General features: G+C 41.1%; 1 protein-coding gene across 19 annotated transcripts in view; it reads left to right on the top strand.

Moving 5' to 3' along the window:
* Positions 1 to 21,732, top strand: part of PPIP5K2 (diphosphoinositol pentakisphosphate kinase 2) — a 91,337-nt gene that overhangs the window by 52,950 nt on the left and 16,655 nt on the right. For 6 of the 19 annotated variants that reach the window (XM_020794388.3, XM_020794387.3, XM_078386270.1 and 3 more), the window contains exons 24-28: positions 312 to 485; positions 12,849 to 13,022; positions 14,277 to 14,346; positions 17,625 to 17,744; positions 18,555 to 18,617. In XM_020794388.3, coding sequence (XP_020650047.1) covers positions 312 to 485; positions 12,849 to 13,022; positions 14,277 to 14,346; positions 17,625 to 17,744; positions 18,555 to 18,617 — 601 coding nt within the window. The remainder of the gene's footprint in view (positions 1 to 311; positions 486 to 12,848; positions 13,023 to 14,276; positions 14,347 to 17,624; positions 17,745 to 18,554; positions 18,618 to 21,732) is intronic. The other 13 variants (XM_020794396.3, XM_078386264.1, XM_078386269.1 and 10 more) reach the window with 7 other exon arrangements.

Below are 21,732 nucleotides of genomic sequence, written 5' to 3'. Positions count from 1 at the left end.
GATCCGAAGCTATTGCTTTGTTAAAAATAAAACTGGAAATAGCATAACTGGTTCTGATAAATAAGGTTTGTTGCACAAACTTAACAGCTTTCTTTATTTTGGAAGAGGAACTGAAACCTGGTTTTTCAAACACACATCCTGAAAATCTGCTTCTGATGCTTCAACTACTATTCAGACATCCTTTGTGGTGGTGAGGGGGATAATTACCATGAACGTCTTTAGATAAAGGCCATAATCCCTGATATTCACAGGCATTATGTTTACAGTTTGTCCGAAATTGTGTGTCACATGAAATGTCTCTTTTCTTGTAGAATGATGGCTCAAAGAAAACCTCACATAGAAATGATAGTGATGAAGAACTGCACACTCATAAAAGGGATGAACCTGATCGATCTGTAATGGTGTTCAAACCTTTGGTGTCAGATCCAATTCATATTCACAGAAAGTCACCACTCCCAAGACCCAGGAAAATTGGTTCAGTGGAAGTAAGTTTTGCTTTCCAACAACTTCATGTAGTAGAAATCAGTGCTTCTTTGGGAAAGTAGGCTATTCATTTTCAGAATCCTTTTTTTAAAATGCATCAAAGTATATAGTATCACTGCTCTTAGGATTTTAACAATGCTCTAAACAGTTTTATAAAGCAATAACTAAAAGTCAGAGGAATTTGGTTCTTCAAACAAACCTACATTGCTTTCTTACACAGAATCATAAGATGCAATGTCACAAAGATCAATGTAATAGGAAAAGGGCATTTTTCAGTTTTTTTTTCTTTTGTGGGATTTGTTATTGCTTATATATGTTTATTATTGCCTCTCAAGGCAATGCAAGTCAACATATTCTCATTGTGGAAAATACCTGTTCATAGCCTGTAGGATCAGAGACATCCAGTAGAGTGGGTTATTTCCCTCTAACACCAAGGGAAACAGGATTAATCTTTGAAAATCTGGCTTCTCTGCAGTTTAACCTCTGTATCACTCCCAGTTCTTTCCTTGCCCTTGCTCAGGTTAGATATGGCTCCACTCTCTTCACACTTACAGGATTTTGTTTCTATTATATTTTCATTACTAGTGATCTAGTCTACTACCTCCATCCCACTTTTCAGTCCAGATCTTTGTCTTTCGGTTCTTTCAGAATATGCTGTCTCTTTTGCTTTGCTTGCTTCCGTCATTGGTCTCCTTTAAACTTTGTTTTTTTTAACTTTTTCCCCTTCTCCCCCCCCCCCCCGCCATATTGCCAGCAGGTTAATCAAACAAGATGACCCTTGGAAGTTCAAATATTGTTACGGAGTGGGATAATCCTCAAGACATACCCTTCAAACATCTCCCAACTTCTCAGCCTGCCCACACAGTCCTTTCTGTTTTCAGGAGCCCAATGGAGTCATGAAAGAGTTGTGCATTGGTTGCAACAGCCATGTCCATGTCCCTTTCAACTGGTACAATAGATACAGGAAAAAAATTGTCAGAAAAGTGGAAGCAGTAATGATCAACCCCCTCATCTGCTCCCCATAAGGCTCCCACAGAGGTCAACTATGATGCTATTATTGTACGATGGTGATTTTGTACCTTGCTAGGCTGGCAGGCAGATTTTGCTCAGCGTTATGTGTCTTCCTTTTCATTTCATTTACATGCAACCCTGTTGCAATCTTTTCCTGTCATCCTATGTTCAGTGCATCGTGAATCAATGAGCAAGTGCGCATTCAAAAAAAGCTGAGCTGATTTAAGAGACCTTGTTTCCACTCCATCTAAGAAGGCCAGACTTGCTCCCTTGTCCTCTTCCTCTGCTCAGGTTGCTTCTCCTATCCTGTCGGATCCAGTGGTCAATCTTTGTAATTAGCAGGTTCCCACAGGTTCCAATTGAGCAAATAAAGGACCCCATGCCGCCTCAATCCACCACAGCATGAATTATTTCATTTGGTTGGAGGTAGTCATTTCTACAGAGGAATTCTGCCCTAGTGGCACTCAGACCAGGCATTGCTTCCTGTGGGTTTTCACCAAATTTGTGGTGTAGTAATTGCCCATCTCCATTTACAAGGGAGTGCATTGTGACAAACCCAGACCTACTGGGATCTGCCACACTTAACTAAGCTGCCACCAACCATTCCCTGTAAGAAGTCACACAGACCAGGGATGGATTTTTAAACAAATAAAGAATAAGGTTTATTTAAAACAACACACAGGGAAAATAAATTGATCAGGTGAATAAGATAAAGTAACGTGGCTTATTCTCATTCATACATACACACAGTTTGGTTCACACAGAACCCTTAACTTGAAGCACAGGCCCTGAACCTATCAGTTCTGGCTAACCAACAGACACCTGAACCTATCAGGTTGGTACTCTGACACACAGTAGTACCCTGTCTGACACACAGACTCCCACACCAGCTTCTTCTTCCCAGCTGCTGCTTCTTCACATCCCAGCGTCTCCCCTTCACCACACAGGCTTCACATATATATACAGTACAGCCCCTCCTCCTGATGTCCCGCCTTCCACTCCCCATAGGATGGAACTTTCCCTCCAAACCCATGACAGACAGGTAACATCAGTGCTGTATGTAACACCTCCCCTCTTTATAAGTTGTTTTGTAGGGGGAAAGCTAAGGTGCTTTTTCCCAAAAAACAACCTGGATAAAACACACAAAAACAGTTATACATTCAATATCATACTTACTTATACTTACATTCTAAGTTAACCATAGCAATTAGGCATTTAAACATTTACCATATACATTACATCAATTTACCTTTATTCATACAAACCAAGTTCAAAAAACGTACATTTAACCTTTTGTCATCAATATATATACATAGTCCATGTTCTTTCGCCGTCTTCAATCTTCAGGTCTTCTTGACAAGGCGTCAGCAACACAGTTCACTGACCCTCTGACCACCTTCACTTCAAAGTCATAGTCCTGTAGGTTTAAAGCCCACCTCATAAGTTTGCTATTGTGGGTTTTCATTGTCTTTAACCATTGCAGTGGTGAATGGTCAGTGCACAGAACAAAATGTCTTCCCCAGATGTAAGGCTTGGCCTTCTGGATCGCGTAGACTATGGCCAAACACTCCTTCTCCACGGTTGCCAAATGTCTCTCACCTTTTTGAAGTTTCCTACTCAGGTAGGACACTGGATGCTGGTCACCATTCTCATCCTCCTGGCACAGAACTGCTCCTACCCCGCTGTTAGACGCATCGGTGTAGATGATGAACTCCCTGTCGAAGTCTGGAGCCCGCAGCACTGGATAGTTGATGAGCGCCTGCTTCAACCTCTGGAACGCCTCCTCACAGTCGCTGGTCCACGGGATGCGGTCATCAGCCTTCTTCCTCGTCAGATCGGTCAGCGGAGCCGCAATCTCGCTAAACCTCGGGATGAACTTTCTGTAGTAGCCCACCAACCCAAGAAATGATTTGACCTTTTTCTTGGTGTTGGGTCTAGGCCAATCACGAACAGCTTCTATTTTGGCCTTCAGGGGTTTTATCACTCCTCCCCCTACCATGTGACCCAAGTATTTTATTTCTGGGCTACCCAGCTGACACTTGCTGGCCTTTACTGTTAGCCCTGCTGCACTTAACCTCTGCAGCACTAACTCCAGGTGTATCAGGTGATCTTCCCAGGTATTACTGAAGATCCCTATGTCGTCAATGTAGGCCACTGTAAAGTCACTGAGCCCTGCCAAGGTCTGGTCCATCAGCCTTTGGAATGTGGCTGGTGCATTTCTGAGACCAAAGCTCAGGACTCGAAACTCATAGAGACCAAAAGGGCTGCAAAAGGCAGTCTTTTCTTGATCCCTGGGATCAATTCTTAATTGCCAATATCCCTTTACCAGGTCCAATGATGAGATGAACCGACAACCCCCTATGGTTTCAATCAGGTTGTCTAGCCTGGGCATTGGGTAGGCATCAGGAGTGGTTACACGGTTTAATTTCCTGTAATCGACACAAAACCTAATGCTCCCATCAGGCTTGTCCACAAGGACTATCGGAGAGGCCCAAGGACTAGAAGAGGGGACGATTATGTTCTCCCTAAGCATCTCGTCCAGCTCCTTCCGCACCTTGTCCCTATAGGGTCCCGTTACTCGGTATGGGGATACTGCCTGCGGGGGTGCATCCCCTGTGTGGATCCGATGCATCACTCCCTTCACTATCCCCGGCTTGTTGGAAAACACCTGTTGATATTTACTAAGCAGCATTTTTAGTTCTTGCTGCTGGTCTTGGGTGAGTGCAGGACTGATCTTTACCTCCTCTGGGTTATATTTTACTTCCCCTCTACCCTCCCAGAAGGGTAATTCAGCTTCCTCACTCTCAGCTGCTTTTATAGCAAATAGAACCCTCTGTTCCCCTCTGTAGTAGGGTTTTAGGGCATTCACATGAACCACCCTCCTTGCTTGGTTCTCCTCCTGCTCTATAAGGTAGTTCAGGTCTGACATCTTGGAAATGACCCTATATGGTCCTGCCCATTTGAGCTGCAGTTTATTCTCTCTGCAGGGCCTAAGCCAAAGCACTTCCTCCCCCGGGTCAAAGCGCCTCTCTCTAGCTTTGTGGTCATACCATGTTTTCTGTCTGACCTTCTGAGCTTGCAGGTTTTCTGCTGCCAGCTCTAGATTTCTCTTTAGGTCATTCATCAAGGTGTCTATGTATGTCACAACGTCTTGTGGGTCATCCTGGGTGATCTGCTCCCAATTTTGTTTGATCAAATCAAGGGGCCCTTTCACCCTTCTCCCAAATAAAAGTTCAAATGGACTGAACCCGGTACTGGCTTGTGGCACTGATCGATAAGCAAACAAAAGGGATTGCAGCTTCTGGTCCCAATTGTTTGGATTCTCTGCCAAGTAAGCCCTAATCATGCGCATTAGAGTCCCATTGAACTTCTCAGTTAACCCATTACTTTCAGGATGATAGGCAGTGGTTTCCTTGTGCTTTATTCCACAGATTTGCCATAAGCGTTTCATGAGCTTTGATGTGAACGATGCGCCCAAATCTGTGATTATTTCTGAGGCAAATCCCATCCTGGACATATACCCCACCAAGGCATCTGCCACTGTGTTAGTTTCAATGTTAGTCAAGGGTATGGCTTCAGGGTATCTCGTGGCATGGTCCACAATGGTGAGAATGAACCTATTCCCCCTCTTTGTGGCCTTGGGCAAAGGTCCCACAATATCCACCCCTATGCATTTGAACGGAGTGTCAATCACAGGCAAAGGGCACAACTTTGCTTTGGTCCTGTCGCGGTTATTCCCCTGCCTTTGACACACATCACATTGTTTACAGAACTCCCTGATCTGCTTCCCTATGTCAGGCCAGTAAAAATTCTGTGTGATTCTCTGCTGTGTTTTGTTCACCCCTAAGTGTGCAGCAAACATGTCAGAGTGTCCCCTTTGTAAGATCATGGGGCGATACTTTTCAGGTACCACTAGCTGACTTCTGATCCCATCTCCCCCTTTTGAGATATTCCTCAGGGTCTCTCTATATAAAACCCCCTTTTTCTCCAGAAATCTCACTGGGGTTTCAGGTGTTAGCTGGGCGTCAGTCACCTGTTCAAAACACTTTTGGAGAGTGGCGTCTGCCTTTTGCTCTTGTCCAAATCTGCTGTCTGTGGTTAAGGTTTCCACCACAGCTTCTGAACTCCCCTCTGCTTCCGTCTCTGGCTCATCATTACCCCCCTGAACTGTCCCCGTGGTGGCTTGTGAGCGTGTAATCACTAGCACCCGTTTCACATGTTCAGCCAGGTCATTTCCCACGAGCACGGCTGCTGGCAGAGTCGATGAAATCGCTAGCCGCCAAACTCCCCTCCAGCCTTGAAAGTTGACAGGTACCTCCGCGACTGGTAGTGAGATTATCTGCCCCTCAATCCCTGCCACCTTCATGCTCTCATTTGGGATTACATACTCCCTAGGAATAATATCTGGATGGCACAGGGTCACCTGAGAACAAGTGTCCCGCAGCCCCCGATACTGACGGTCAAGTATTCCTACGTCCACCCCTGCTGTCTCAAACAACTGAGAATCTGTTCTCACCAACAGGCAGCGCCTGACTTCTACAAGAGGACCATTTTCCTCAGCCTGATCAGCAGATGTAGCTGTTCCAGACTGAGTAGCCATGGCAACAGGCTCCCTCAGTGACAATGAGCCTTGCTCTTTCTGGACACAGAACACAGCTTTTGGCTTGGTTCCACTCGACTCCTGAGGCACCATTCCTTTTAGCTGCTTTAATTTCTCACACTCTGAGATTAGATGGCCTTTTCCCTGACAGAAATAACATTTTCTGGTGTATTTTGATTCTCTCTCATCTTGTTTTGGTTTTCCCTCCAAAATCTGAGGTCTTAGTTTCATGTCTGAGGGCTTCCCTTCACCATGGGCCCCTCCCCCTTGCTGGCTTTTCCCTGGTCCCTGAGAGTACTTGCTGTAGGTTTCTTTGGGTTTACCTACAGATTTCCCCTCACCCAAGGGCTTTCTTATTTGCGAAATAAAATCTGCGATCTCGGCTGCTTCTACCACAGATTTTGGTTTCCTTTCCCTCACCTGGAACTTCAATTCCCCATGGAGAACTGAATAGAACTGTTCCAGCGCTATCAAATCTTTAAGCTGTTGAAAGGTCTCTGTCCCCTCCTGCGATAGCCATTTCTCAAGCAGCCTCACCAATTGGGCCCCCACTTGGGTAAAAGTCTGCTCTGGCTTTTTGGTGATTGACCTAAATCTTTGTCTCAACTGTTCCGCATTTATCCCATGTCTTGCAAACACCAGTTTTTTAAACTCTGCAAAATCTTTCATCAGTTCCTCAGGCATCTCGGCATAGACCTCAGCCAGGCTACCACTGATTAAAGATCGCATGATGGTCATCTTCTCAGTTTCCCTCACTGAGAAGTCCACAAACGCTCTTTCCACTAAGGAAAAGAACACCTCAGGACAATCTCCCTTGTGGTACACAGGGAATTTCTTCAGGTCAGCTTTAGACAATTGGCCTCCCTCAGAATCCCTATTGTTATTATTGTTCTGGTTCATCAGTTCCAGTTTTCTTAATTCAAACGCCATTTTCTCTCTCTCCAATCTTTCTTCTCTTTCCATTCTCTCAATCTCAAATTGCCTTTGCCTTTCCCTTTCCTGCATTTTTCTCTCTCTAATCTTTCCTCTCTTTCCCTTTCCTCCATTTCAAATTGCCTCATCCTCAGTTCATGCTGTTGGGCTATGAGCAATTTTCTGAGTTCTGGGTTCTGCTCTCCCGTGCTGTCACCCTGCACTGAGCCAAATTCATCCTCAGAACCTTGGTCTACCTGGGGGTCTTTCACTTCACCCATTTCTGCCATCTGGCTTCGAGTCAAGGGCATAATCCCCCCTCAGAACAGGCTGCTTTAAAAAGTCAAGCCTCAAAATAAAACGACCACCCTTTTTTTTTTTCCTCAGAACCAGCTTGCTATAGATTACTGCTGTTCTTCAGCACTAATCTTGCAACAGTTGCGAGCCAGAGTCTACCCCCCTCTGCTAGGCCTCTCAGCAGGCAGGCTAAATCACTGCTACTTTACACAGTTTTGCCTCAGCTTTTTTCCCGCCAAAACAAGTTGCCTCAGAGCACCCTAATCTAGTCTTCCCACTTGGCACGTTCTTCTACTAGCGCACCTCCCCGTGAGGTACACCTAGAAGATTACCTACGCGCCTCAGATTGTCCCTGACTAGACCCCCCTTGCTCTGGGCACACTTGCCAAGGCTTTGCTGGACCACTGGACAACTGGACCAGTCGTATCCCACACGCTGGACACCAATCAATGTGACAAACCCAGACCTACTGGGATCTGCCACACTTAACTAAGCTGCCACCAACCATTCCCTGTAAGAAGTCACACAGACCAGGGATGGATTTTTAAACAAATAAAGAATAAGGTTTATTTAAAACAACACACAGGGAAAATAAATTGATCAGGTGAATAAGATAAAGTAACGTGGCTTATTCTCATTCATACATACACACAGTTTGGTTCACACAGAACCCTTAACTTGAAGCACAGACCCTGAACCTATCAGTTCTGGCTAACCAACAGACACCTGAACCTATCAGGTTGGTACTCTGACACACAGTAGTACCCTGTCTGACACACAGACTCCCACCAGCTTCTTCTTCCCAGCTGCTGCTTCTTCACATCCCAGCGTCTCCCCTTCACCACACAGGCTTCACATATATATACAGTACAGCCCCTCCTCCTGATGTCCCGCCTTCCACTCCCCATAGGATGGAACTTTCCCTCCAAACCCATGACAGACAGGTAACATCAGTGCTGTATGTAACATGCATATTTGCTCATACTAAACAAACCGCTGGTCCATGGGGTCACAAAGAGTCAGACACAACTTCATGACTAAACAACAAAACAAGCCGCTCTTCATTTAGCCATAGTCTAAGGAGCACAACAGGATCTCCAGACCACACTCATTTGTCTAGGCATGAGTTCTTTGCTTCTCTCCCAGTTGATGATGTCCAATAGACACCCACAAAGCTCTAGCCTCTGTTGCTCAGCAGGGGGTGAATAGGTTTGTCAGGGAGGTCACCTTCTTCAGGAAGAAATGTTAAACAGACGTGATGAATTTGTGATTCATGATTTCAGGCATCACAGTGGTGCCCTATGCACCATCTGCATTTTTAATCTTTTCAGGTGGTACTAACATTGCAACAAACAGGTAATCTCACAAAAACATGTACCACTGGCCTTAACTCAGAATTTCATTCGCCTCTGATATGGTGTCTCTACCCATTCAACCTTACCAAAGGAGTTCCCGTGAAACATCCCTGCAGGGAGCGCCTCATCATCCAAATAATGGTGGTGAGCTCACTCCCAGGCCTTCGGTCTCTCTAGGAAACTATGTGCAGCATCATGGCCAAGGTGGTTGTTTAGTTGTTAAGTCGTGCCCAACTCTTTGTGACCCCATGGGCACACCAGGCCCTCCTGTCTTCCACTGCCTCCCGGAGTTTGGTCAAATTCATGTTGGTAGCTTCGATGACACTGTCCAACCATCTCATCCTCGGTCGTCTCCTTCTCCTCTTGCCTTCACCCTTTCCCAACATCAGGGGCTTTTCCAGGGAGTCTTTTCTTCTCATGAGATGGCCAAAGTATTGAAGCCTTAGCTTCAGGATTTGTCCTTCCTGTGAGCACTCAGGGTTGATTTCCTTCAGAATTGATAGATTTGTTCTCCTTGCAATCCAGGGGATTCTCAAGAGTCTCCTCCAACACCACAATTAAAAAACATCAATTCTTCAGCAGTCAGCCTTCTTTATGGTCCAGCTCTCACTTCCATACACTGCTACTGGAAAAACCATAGCTTTGACTATGCGGACCTTTGTTGGCAGGGTGATGTCTCTGCTTTTTAAGATGCTATCTAGGTTTGTCATCACTTTCCTCCTAAGAAGCAGGCGTCTTTTAATTTCATGGCTGCTGTCTCCATCTGCACTGATCATGGAGCCCAAGAAGGTAAAATCTGTCACTGCGTCCATATCTTCCCCTTCTACTTGCCAGGAGGTGATGGGACCAGTGGCCATGATTTTAGTTTACGCTCTCCTCTTTCACCCTCATTAAGAGGTTCTTTAATTCCTCCTCACCTTCTGCCATCAGAGTGGTATCATCTGCATATTGGAGGTTGTTGATATTTCTTCCGGCAATCTTAATTCCGGTTTGGGATTCCCCCAATCCAGCCTTTCACATGAGGTATTCTACATATAAGTTAAATAAGCAGGGAGAAATATACAGCCTTGTCGTACTCCTTTCCCAATTTTGAACCCATCATTTGTTCCATATCCAGTTTTAACTGTTGTTTTCTGTCCCACATATACCGTATTTTTCGCTCCGTAAGAGGCACCTCTCCATAAAACGAACCAAATTTTAAGAAAACAGGAAAATAATAATCTGTTTTCTTCTCCTAAATGTTTGGTGAGCCTTATGGAGAGGTCCGTCTTATGGAACACATCCTAGGACCCTTTGGAGGCTCACCCCCCCGGGGGCCAGATGGGGCAAAAATCACCACCTTCAGGGACTCTTCTGAAGCTTCCCAAGCATCAAAAGAGTCCCAGAAGGTGGCGATTTCACCCCCTCTGGCCCCGCGGAGGGCAGGGTGAGCTTCCAAAGGGTCCTAGGGTGTGTTCCAGGACACTTGGGGGGATCCCCCCACGGGGCCAGTGGGGGCGAAATCGCCAGCTTCCAGGACCTTTTCTGAGCCTTTCCAAGCCTCAGAAAAGGTCCTGGAAGGTCGCCATTTCACCTGTCAGCTGTCTCCTTCCTGCAGACTTAACAGTGTTCCTTTATGTGAAGATCTGTTATGGTATACAAGGAAGGAGATATCCAGATGGACTCACTGGTGGCTGATTGGCAAGAAGCTTTTATGTTCCTTGATGTACAGTATGTCATGTGGCTCTTAGCATTTTACTCTTTCTATTTGCTTTTCATAAGTCCTTGCATTCATATCTGTCAGTGCTTATTATGTAAAGAACTGGGCAAGGAGCAAAGTGTGTAATACAAAGAACCCAAACATGCAAAGTTTTTAACTTTGAGCATCAGAGGGAGGTACCCCACTCAGCTGAATGTTTCCTTAGTTGCACGTCAAAATGAGTCTTCATGGTAAGTAACCAACACTCCATTATCACAATCTTCCCACAATTCTGATTCATAGGAAAGAAAGGACAAAACTTCTGGGTGTGAGCAGAAGCAGTTTTGCAGTAATTTGAATCATGCCTACTGTTACTGATTTACATGGAAGAAACAGAGTTATTACATTATTTGATTCTGCAAATCTGGACTCTTGCACCACCTGTTTTCTGTTGAAGAAAGGTTGGGCAGAGATGTGAACAACTAGATGATGGCATGGCTTTGGCTCCTGCTCTGGGCCTGTTGGCCTTTACTACATTGCAGCCAGTACCACTGGCTGCACTTGTGGGTAGGACTAACAAAATTCCACAAAAACAAAGACTCCCTGCAGTCTATATCCAGCCATTAAAGGAAGCCTCAACAGTGTTCAGGCTTTCCTCCCACCAACTCTTTTGTTAAATATTTCTCTCTGCTTAGTGTACTTTCTGTCTGGGCTTAAAGTAGACACTTCTTGTTTTGTAGAACTGGATGGGTATGGCCACAGGTGGAGCCAGAGCAGTTCACAGACCGCCCAAACTTTCCACCAATGTTGTAGATTTTTAATGGTCACTAGTGTGTGGTATTATGAAAGACTTTTATATAGGAATCCATTCCAAAGCTTGACAGTAGGGTCTTTCCCACTTCCTCAAAAGAAGGGGAATGAGGAATTGATTTCTTCTGCTGTTCACAAATGCCTTGTATCCTCATAATTAGCTTGATGTTTGACTGCTAGGCTAGAATGAGTATGTTGGATCAGTTTCTCTCCCTCATGCGTCAGGAAAACATCACATCAGGGTCAGGACTGATAGATTGTAAGATTACCCTGGGCTTTTCTGACAACAAACAGGCTGTGAAACTAACTAGTTCTTATCTTTGTGTTGCCATTTTGTGGAACCTGTGAATAATAAAGTCGCTGTCCTTCATGGCCTTCCACACCACAGCATGCTTCCCACTGTGAAATTTTGGGATATTAATCAGAGTGAAACTAAAGCATGTTTTTCTGTTCAAAGTATTTTTGACAGATATTACTGTGTATTTCCATAGTAGTGGATTTTTAAACGAAACAGAACCTTATAGTTATTTAATGAAAGGAAAACAAGAGTACTATCAAAAATATTTAGATGTTTTTCAGCAAGCACAATATTCACATATATATTCACACTCACACACACACACACACACACACACACACACACACACACACACATATATACATCTTTAATTTCTTGTTATGAATTTTTTTAATAGCAATACATTTTTCTATCTAATCTAATTTATCTTATTGTTTGAAATTTGAATATGAAAAATGTTGGAACTCTTAGCTTAAATTTAACATTTTTGTTTGTTTTTATTTTTCTGAAGATGCTATGTGTGCTGAAAGCAGCAATAGGAAACAAGGAAATTGAGTGTAAATTCAACTATGAAGAAATATTGCCAGATTCTTTTCAGCTCAGCTTGAAATATAATTTAAGATTATGACTAATCTGTTAGCGATATTTTTAGAAATAAAATCAGTAGGAGTACAAATGAACAAAATTCAAATAACTTCCAAAAATCAAACCTAATACTAAATATACGTTCTAGACCTTCTGTCCTTCCTTCTTCAGCAACAGATATTCATTGACAGTGTAAGGTGGTGTAGGCTGAGGTCTCCAAATTGTAGAGTGAGATATGTGTGTAACTGTACTTTGGTACAGGTCCATTGGTGGTACTTGATTTGGTCCATTAAATTGGTCCTAAAGTTTAGAGAGAAGATAACAGCATTTTGAACAGAGGATATATGTGGCATATGGATACAGAAAAAGACTGAATGCTTGTGGTGTATCTTACTAGAAAAACTTCAGACATCTTTTTGTTAAACTAAGTAATCTTTCTCAATCTCATCTGAGTCAATTAAATAACTTCCCAATTGTTTATGTTTTGAAATGTATGTTGCATTATGAGTGAAGGAAAATGCAGCAAAAAAAGAAAGGAAGTTGAGTTGTATGTATAGTAATTCCTTTGAAATTTATAGAATTTGTGTTCATTTGGTTAACTTGCCATTAGTACTGCTGGAGTTTTTCAATGAAAATAAGTGAATTCTTGTATCTGGTTGCCTTGTGTGATTTTATGAGAAACATTACTCATTACTGTTTAATGCTGGTAGAGCTCTTTAGAAAAGGGTGCAAAGAAAACTGTTTTTATTTCCTCATCATTTGGCTATGAATCTAACGTTGCATGCTTTGCTGTTTTTTTGCCCCCTTTCTCACTTCCAGGAAGAGAGCCCCCTGAGTGTGTCTAGCCCAGAGTGTATTGGTACCTGGCTGCATTACACCAGTGGTGTGGGTACTGGGCGTCGAAGACGCAGATCAGGGGAACAAATCACTTCTTCCCCTGTCTCCCCTAAATCATTGGCTTTCACATCCAGTATTTTTGGCTCATGGCAACAGGTTTTTAAACTTTACTTCATTAAACCTTACTATGCATTCCAAGCAGAAACCAACCGTCTTTAAGGACATCTAATCCCTTGTTCTGGATTCGTTCAAATTAAATTATTTCACCAGTCATTAAAATGTAATCTTTAAAAATATTAGCCACTTCCAAGAATGCTTGGGGGGGAAAAAAGCAAGTGCATGTTTTTTTTTCCTATATTTTTTTTCCTCTGGATGTATATGTTGAATTTTGAATTTATTTCTTTTCAGCACTGTTGAATTAAATATAGTTAGTTCCCTAACAAAAGAGGCATCAGCTTTGGCTTAGTTGTCCTTTAAGACTTTTTTTCTAGGAAAAAAAGAAAGAAAAAGACCAGCATTTAGTAAACTTGTGGTCGGTATACTAAATTAAAATGCCACATTACATAATTAGATTGGCATCCAGTATTCCACAACTGAGTTGAGCATAGGTTACATTTTCAGCAACCTGTTAACTGTGCAGGGGAAAAAATTAGCACTAATCATTATTTTCTCTCTTCCTTAATTGGAGGCATATTTTTTCTTCCTCCTTTTAAAAGAGACAGAACTTCATCCATTGTAATACATAATATTGTCAAATTTGAAGTACTGGAGAAATTTAATGGTATGGCATACAGAGATCTATGTTGCAACGTATGTAATAGTCAAAGTTGAAGAATGAAGAGAGTTATTATGTTGTTTATACTGGACAGTGGATGGTGTTTTGTTACCAGAGACTCTTCCTTCTTTTCAAAAGAATGTATAATTTCCATTCTCTCTTGAACTTATAAAGCATTTGGTTGTAGGAGAAAAGAGTTCTAGATTAAAGGCTGTGAACACCAGAAGTTTACCCTGATACAGCCTGTGCATGAATCAGTGACTGTATAGTGACCTCATCGGCCTATCTGTGTTTCCTCTTCCCCTACTCCTTTTCAATACAGGTGCAGTTTAGGAGTGTTCATTTGGTAAACTAAATTGACACAGTCTTTCTGTGTTTTCATCTTTCTTGGTGTCTGTCCTGTTCTCATCATGAATGGCTGCTTGCACCATTTCATTGCAAGGTTCTCATATGTGAAATTGACTCCCTTGAGAAATACTGCATGATCTCCCATATTATTTTGGTATTTCTACTAACACATTGTATGGCTTATTAATACTTGTCTGTATTAAACAGGCTGCTGTTTCGAGCTTAATGGATTCTACAATCCCAGGAGTCTATTTTTCTCCCCTCATTTATCTGTTTGTCATGTCTAGGTCCCACCAGAAAACAATAGTTATTTTCGGCCACCAAGAACCTTTGTAGAGCAAAAGACAAGCGGCATAGGTATGTATAAACTTCCTAAATTCTGTACATTTCACATCAATCTGTAGTAAATATAGATAGAAGGAATTTGTTGGAGGGGAAAAACACACATGCAACAGTAATCTTGCAAGCAGGTTTTCCCCTTTGATGGATTTCTCTAATCCAGCCAGATATAAAGCCGATACCTCACCAGATGTTGCAAACTTCTTATAAATATCTAAAATGTTACCACTGCCTTTTTGATGAAGAATCAAACTAGTACATACGAGTTACCTGGGTGATTGAAAGCAGAATGTCTGCTACCCTATGGACGTGATTATTATTTTTTTCAGCTGAATTAAAGTCATAATTTTATTTTCACAAGTTAGCAAAGACCATATTAAGGTTCTTCATTTCCAGCTTTGGGTTGGAAGGTTGCTTCATGATCTAGAGAGAGATGAAGAGATGCTCCTGGAGTTTTGTTTTTAAAAAAACAACACTTTACTTTTCTCAGTTGCCTGTCTTCCGTCTTCTTTTTAAAAATAAAAACTGAGTCAAGTTCTTTGCACTATCCCAAATTCCATCAACTACAGCTTTCAGTGGACAGACCTTTCTGTTGTAACTATCACATTACACCAGGATCATGTACAGTGGTGCCCCGCATAGCGACGATAATCCTTTCTGGAAAAATTGTCGCTAACCGGATTCGTCGCTATGCGAAAAGAAAAAGCCCATAGGAATGCATTAAACCCCATTTAATGTGTTCCTATGGGCTTAAAACTCACCTTAAAGCGGAAATCCTCCATACGGCCGCCATTTTCACTGCCCGGTATGCGAGGAATCGGCTAGAAAACACAGAAGGCAGCCATTTTTTCTGGCAGCCATTTTGGAACCGCCGATCAGCTGTTTTTAAAACATCGCTATGCGAAAATCAGTAAGCAAAACAGCTTACCGATCATCGCAAAGCGATTTTTTACCATTAAAAACATCGCAATGCGATCGCTTTTGCGATCACAAAAAATCCGTCGCTATGCAGATTCGTCGTTAACCGAGGTGCTCGTTAAGCGAGGCACCACTGTATTTAACTTTGGCATTGCTTTAGTACAGGAAAATAAATACTATTTTATAATGGATTATATTATTTATTTTACTGAAATAGAAAAATATATTTACTCTCCTCCAGCAAAAAGACTCCCAAAGTGACTTTAGAGAGAGCAGTAACTCATACAACAATGCCTGCTCACGGGCTTATTGTTTTGATGGCATAACACACACACAAAAAGAGCTGGGAAAGAGGACAAAAAGCTGACTTAGGGCTAGGATCCAGCTCAGTTGAACCACTTTCACAATGGTTTGTTGCACAAGCAGTTCAACCTTTTAAAAGTTTGCATAGGTTTCCAGTGTCGTCTCCTGCAAACTGGAGCCCCATTAGTTCAAACAGGCAATCTCTGGGCAGCAACAAGCCCAAGAGATCAAACGGAATTATGCAGGCGAAGGATTAACAGCCAGCCAGCATGCAACAGAATTCCAGCCTAGTTCTTGAAAAACTTCTTACAATGACCAGCTTTAATGGAAACAGTTGCGGGGGAAATGAGAAGTGCAGCCAGCCTTTTAGTCATGTAGTCGCATACCTCCCTCTCTTACAGGCAGATGAACTATGTTACATTCAGAAGTGTACATTACAAGTATTTTATGTTCTTACATGTAAATGCCTCCAATTTCAGAGACAGTTTGATCATATTAAACAAAATATATTCAACATAAATTCCAATTTTTATTAGATATTTATACATTTGCCTATTAAATCTTGTAGTTCTTTAGTATACCTCATCTTAATTTGGTGTTTCACATTGAAAGCTGCTCTAGCCAATTGTTTTCACCAAGTACTCTTGACTACTGGAGTTTTTCTAACACTGCTCAGTAGCTACATGATCCTGCTCTCTATGGTACGTCACTGTTGATAGAAACAGATCTATTTGTGTGCTTATGTAATGGTTTTTCTTTGGATTCAAAGCTTTTGCCACAAATCAGGCACTTGTTTATATTGGTTCTGTCTTATCTAATGCAATAGTAATGCTTTCATCACTGCTGGTCATCGATAGCTTGGCATATATTCTGAATCACTAGATCATGGTTAGAAAGCAAATGGCTAATATTTTGAAGGCCAGGGACAGGAGAAATCCCTCTTTGAGTCAGTAATACTATATGTACCAGAAAATGATCAAAAGAAATTATATACACAAAGTAGCAACTTTTTCAGAATTTTAAATGTAAACTCTATTCGCCCTACAGCTACTCACACACTCTTAAAATCAGCTCCAGAGGAATGGGTTGCCTTCCAGAGCAGATTTTTGGTGCTGTGGAGGAGGAGATCCAAACATACCACCATTTCATTTTATGTTGGATTCACTCATAGAAAAATTGCAATAATAATAATAATAATAATAATAATAATAATAATAATAATAATAATAATAATAATAATAATAATAATAATAATAATAATAATAATAATAATAATAATAATAATAATAATAATAATAAATCTGAACTGCAGAGCTGGAAGAGATCGAGTCCAGCCCCTGTTGTGTAGTACTTTAATTTAATATTTATTTTTGCAAATAAGGTTTTAACTTTTAGATAACAAAAATAACATGTAATTGGTATTTAAACCAAACTTTATAATTTCAAGGCATAATTTAAAGTATTCTCATTTTGCTGTGCTCGTTATTTAGCAATGTTAAAACAGTATATTTAGGGTGAAGAAGATAAATTTGTGTAACGGGCACATTTCATAGGGTATGTCTGTACAGGCCAGAAGTGCAACTTGTGCAAATTATATTTATCACATCTTGTGAATTTTAGTAAGATTTGCCTGCAAAAGCTGCCTAGCTCTGCCATTTTTAAATTTTTGTTTATTTATACAGGTTCAATTATAAATTCTAAAGCATTTAATCTTGTGTTTTCTTTATTCCTCCATTTCTTTTTATCTTAAATTATCCTCATTTGACAATTCTTCCTTTTTTCCCCTTTACAAAGTCTTGCAACAAGAAATAATAAATTCTCTTTATTATAGTCCAGTTCCTTTCTTTCTGTGTAATTAGTAAAGGGAACTGTGCTCTATAGAAGTACAATTAATTGTGGTAGAAGAATCTTTCAAGTGCAACTAAGACATTATAAGTGTTTTGTGAACCCATCCAAGGCAGTGCCAGAAGCTGCCTTTTGTGTGGTAAAAGCAATATGCTTGCATGTTGCATGCTTCCCCAATGTGAATGGAAGAACACCTGGTTGCTGTATGTATTTTCTCTAACTCCCATCAGGGTCTCACTGTGCGAGCCTGTTTAGCACCTCAGTGCTCGGGGGTTCTTCAAGTGCACCTAACCTACAGGATTATGCTCGTACTCATCGTAAAAAGCTGACTTCTTCTGGCTGCATAGATGGTATGTGCACACCTTCGCACATGCACTTACATACACCCACTCATAATGCATACATTGAAACTTTGGGGAAGAAAGAACTATTGATGGAATAGTAACCTAGAATACTACCTACTAGTGTTAATTGTAATGGGATTTTATTCTCTATTTTTCAGAAATCAATTGAGTTTAATAGCACCAATATTTTATTTCTTTAATACCCATAATCTTATAAACAATCTTATAAACACAAGATTTGAGAAGTTCAGCCTGTACAAAATTCTGCAGTTTTGAATACAACTACTAGATTAAACCTATAAATTTTGGACACAATCTCTTAATATTGAATAGAAACATTTCTTACAAACCAGAGAAATCTATGGAGATATATCAGTAAAGATAAGAAGTAGTAGATTCTTTTTGTGAATAGAAGTGATATATGATGAGGGCTTCATGTAATGAGGAGAGAAGAAATGTCAGCAGAATATTTCCACTGCTACTGCAATGCTTGTTAATATTTGTGATTAAAATAAATAAATAATGTCCTAAAGTAACTTCCATGAAATTAAATTCTAATAATGTATAACATTGTATGCCAGAATCACAAACTCACCCATGCTTTTCTTCCATACACTCCATTAAACATGAAGTAATAACAGCAAGCAACGTTTATTTACTTATAAATCTGTTTTGGCCTATACAGTTTTCCCAGTCCCTTCTGCATGCCACTTAATTCTAACCTCCTCTTCATCCCACCCCCTTCTGTCCTTTCTTGAAATTACCCTCTTTTGGTAGCTGTTTTGAATTTCAGGTACCTGTTTTTCTCTTTCTCAGACACCACACGTGGTTCTGCTGTTAAAAGGTTTTCTATCTCATTTGCTCGACACCCAACCAATGGTATGTTTTCCTTTTATTTAAAGAAAAAAAATATTCCCTTGCTTCATCCCTTCCCAAACATGGGGTGTTTAGTACTATCCACCACCATCCTTCTTAATCCCAACTGATCACACAGCCATATGCTCAATTATTAGATATACCGATCGTTTGAATCTGTTTTCCCTTTTAATTTCTTAATCTGTTTTTTTTAATTCACACATCCAAATCTTTTTTGTAGACAACATAAATTAATTCCACATCTAATTATAACCATTTCCCCTAATGATTATGTCTGGCATGTGTTTAAAAAACATTTCTGATTTTAAATTCTTAGTTTCTTTTTTAAATAATATTCTTTGCCTTCTGGCTATGTTGGATATCTTTGTCTTTTTGAATTTAGCATTAGAACTGCTTTGCTGAAAGGGCCAAAAGTCCTTCTCATGCGTTCTCATTCCACAGTAGCCATCAGAGGAAAACTGGGGAACTCCTAATTAAGATAAGAAACTGAAGGCCTTTCTGGGGTGTTTTTTTTTTGGTGGTTCTTTTGTTTTGTTTTGTTTCCCCCAGAACCTGGAAAGTTAACATGAATTAATATAATGACATGTTGAGACCTTCCATAGTTGAGCTTTGGTGGGATTATGCTCTTAGTTCTGTGTAGGTTCAGTACAATGAACCAGTTATGAGAGGTTTCAGCATGTAATTATACTCATTTTTCTTAAAAGCAGCTTTCCAAGCTCTAGATTTTTTCTCTCCAACATCTACACTCTGATGTATACTGTTTGGCCTTGCAGTTGCTATTTATCTACTCATTTTATGTATTCATTAAAATTTGCTTCCCTGCCCATGAGGGATCTCAAAGCAATACACAACTTCGTAACATAATGAAATGACAACAGAATAAAAGCAGAAACAAAATGTTTTAAAACATATTTTATCTAACCTACTTTACAGTTGATAAATCTGCCATTTCCTAATTCCACATGTTATTTATAGTGCTGTCTTAAGCTGTCACCTTTCTTAACATGGCACTGGACTTAAAAAGAAAAGTTAACTTGTGGGAAAGCTTTGCTTACATTTCTGAGTGTCCAAAGGCATGGTGTGACTTTATTTTATCCAAATTCAATTCCATTTATATGGGAATGCTTACTTAATGAGTTATCTGTTTTTATATTTTCTTCCTGAAGCTTCTAGACCAGTGGTTCCCAACCATACGTGTATCCCCAGGGTTACAAACCAGGACATTTGGGAGTATGTGAAAAAAATACATAACATTGAAAAAGGCCTAAGGAAATGTGTGGTGGTGGGACAGAGGAATGTATTATGGATTATTGTTCAGGAAAGTGTGTGAGAGCTTACTGACAAACATCCACAACTCTCCACAGTGCTCAATGGGTGGATCCATTCCATCTCCTCTTAACTTTATTTTCTTTATCAGTTGGCTCCTTTGATAGACGAGAGGAAGATTTGGTTAGGGATAGAATTTACAGTGGCGCCTCGCTTAATGGACGCCCCGTTTAATGTCAAATCCACAAAGCGATGAAGATTTTGCGATCGCAAAAGCGATCGCATTGCGATGTTTTAGATAGGAAAAAATCACTTTGCGATGATTGGTACCCTGTTTTGCTTACCGATCATCGCATAGCGATGGTTTTCCAACAGATGATCAGCGGTTCCAAAAAGGCCGCCGGGTTAAAAAAAAATGGCCGCCCGCTGTGTTTTCGCCTGGATTCCTCGCTTACCGGGCAGCGAAAATGGCCGCCGTATGGAGGATTTTCGCTTAAAGGTGGGTTTTAAGCCCATAGGAATGCAGGGGGTTTCAATGCATTCCTATGGGCTTTTTAAAACCACATAGCGACAAAATCGCTTTGTAGCGATTTTTGCTGCACGGATTATCCTCGCTATGTGGGGCACCACTGTAGTGGGCTGCCTTTCCATTCTGCGACTGTCTGTCAGAACTGCAGCTGTATTGCTGGTCTTTACCTTAGGACAGTGGTTCTCAACCTCGGGTAACCCAGTTATTCTTGGACTGCAACTCCCAGAAGTCTTCACCACCAGCTGTGCTCGCCAGGGTTTCTGGGAGTTGCAGTCCAAGAACAGCTGGGTCATCCTAGGTTGGGAACCACTGACTTAAGAGGAAGCTGGTAAGTTTTGTGAAATGAGTACAGTACATGTCTGCTGCTTTGTTATTTTGGTGAATGGTGGGGTAGACTTTCTGGAAATGAGCTACCAAGGGGTATGCAAGTGAAAAAGAGTTGGGAACTACTGCTCTAGACAAATTTAGATTTCTTTTGCTGAAATTGGTCACTGGGAAGTATTTTTCTCTCCCTACATATAAACCGTTTTACACAAAGTGTTCTCAAAGGCTTTCACGGCTGGGATCCGATGGTTGATGTGGGTTTTTTGGGCTGTTTGGGACCACAAAATGCAACATTCAGACCAGAATCAAACAACATAAAAGACTCTGCAGACTAAAACAAGTGGAAAAATCGGCAGTAGCTGAACATGCCCTGAAACAAGCTGGACATGAAATCCTATTTCAAAACACAGAAGTACTGGACAGCACTAGTAATCATTATGTTAGACTACACGGGGAAGCCACAAACACCAGCACAGCTTCAACAAAAAAGAAGAAAGTCTAAAAAATCACAAAGCCTGGCTCCCAGCACTGAAAAATACAGCCTGCAAAAAGGTCAATGAACTCTACCCAGCCACAAGGACCAGTGATCATTGCACACAAAAGACTACCTAACAACACCCATCAATCACAGTGTCATCTCCCTCTTGTCACAACAAAACACCCATAACAAAAAACATCCTGATCACAGGAAACACAGAATTTCCTGAAAAGAACAAAAACCTGATCCCACAGCTACAAATACTCAACATCCTGTACACCAGAACATAGACAGAGTTCTAGCTCCTGTCCTCTGAAGGTGCCTGCCACAGATTGGCAAAACGTTAGGAAGAAAAACCTCCAGAACATGGCCAAACAGCCCAAAAAACCCAGAACAACCATTGTTTTACACAGACTTTCCCACTGAATCACTTATTTTCACCATAGGAAGAGTTGATAATTCCTCCCTCATAGATGAAGAGCTGCCCTCAATTTCTTTATCACAATTGAAACTTTCAGATA

This window comes from Pogona vitticeps, chromosome 2 (genome assembly GCF_051106095.1).
Source record: "Pogona vitticeps strain Pit_001003342236 chromosome 2, PviZW2.1, whole genome shotgun sequence".
NCBI lineage: Eukaryota > Metazoa > Chordata > Lepidosauria > Squamata > Agamidae > Pogona > Pogona vitticeps.
Note: the sequence above shows the minus strand (reverse complement) of the source record. Positions and strands in the feature narration are given on the sequence as shown.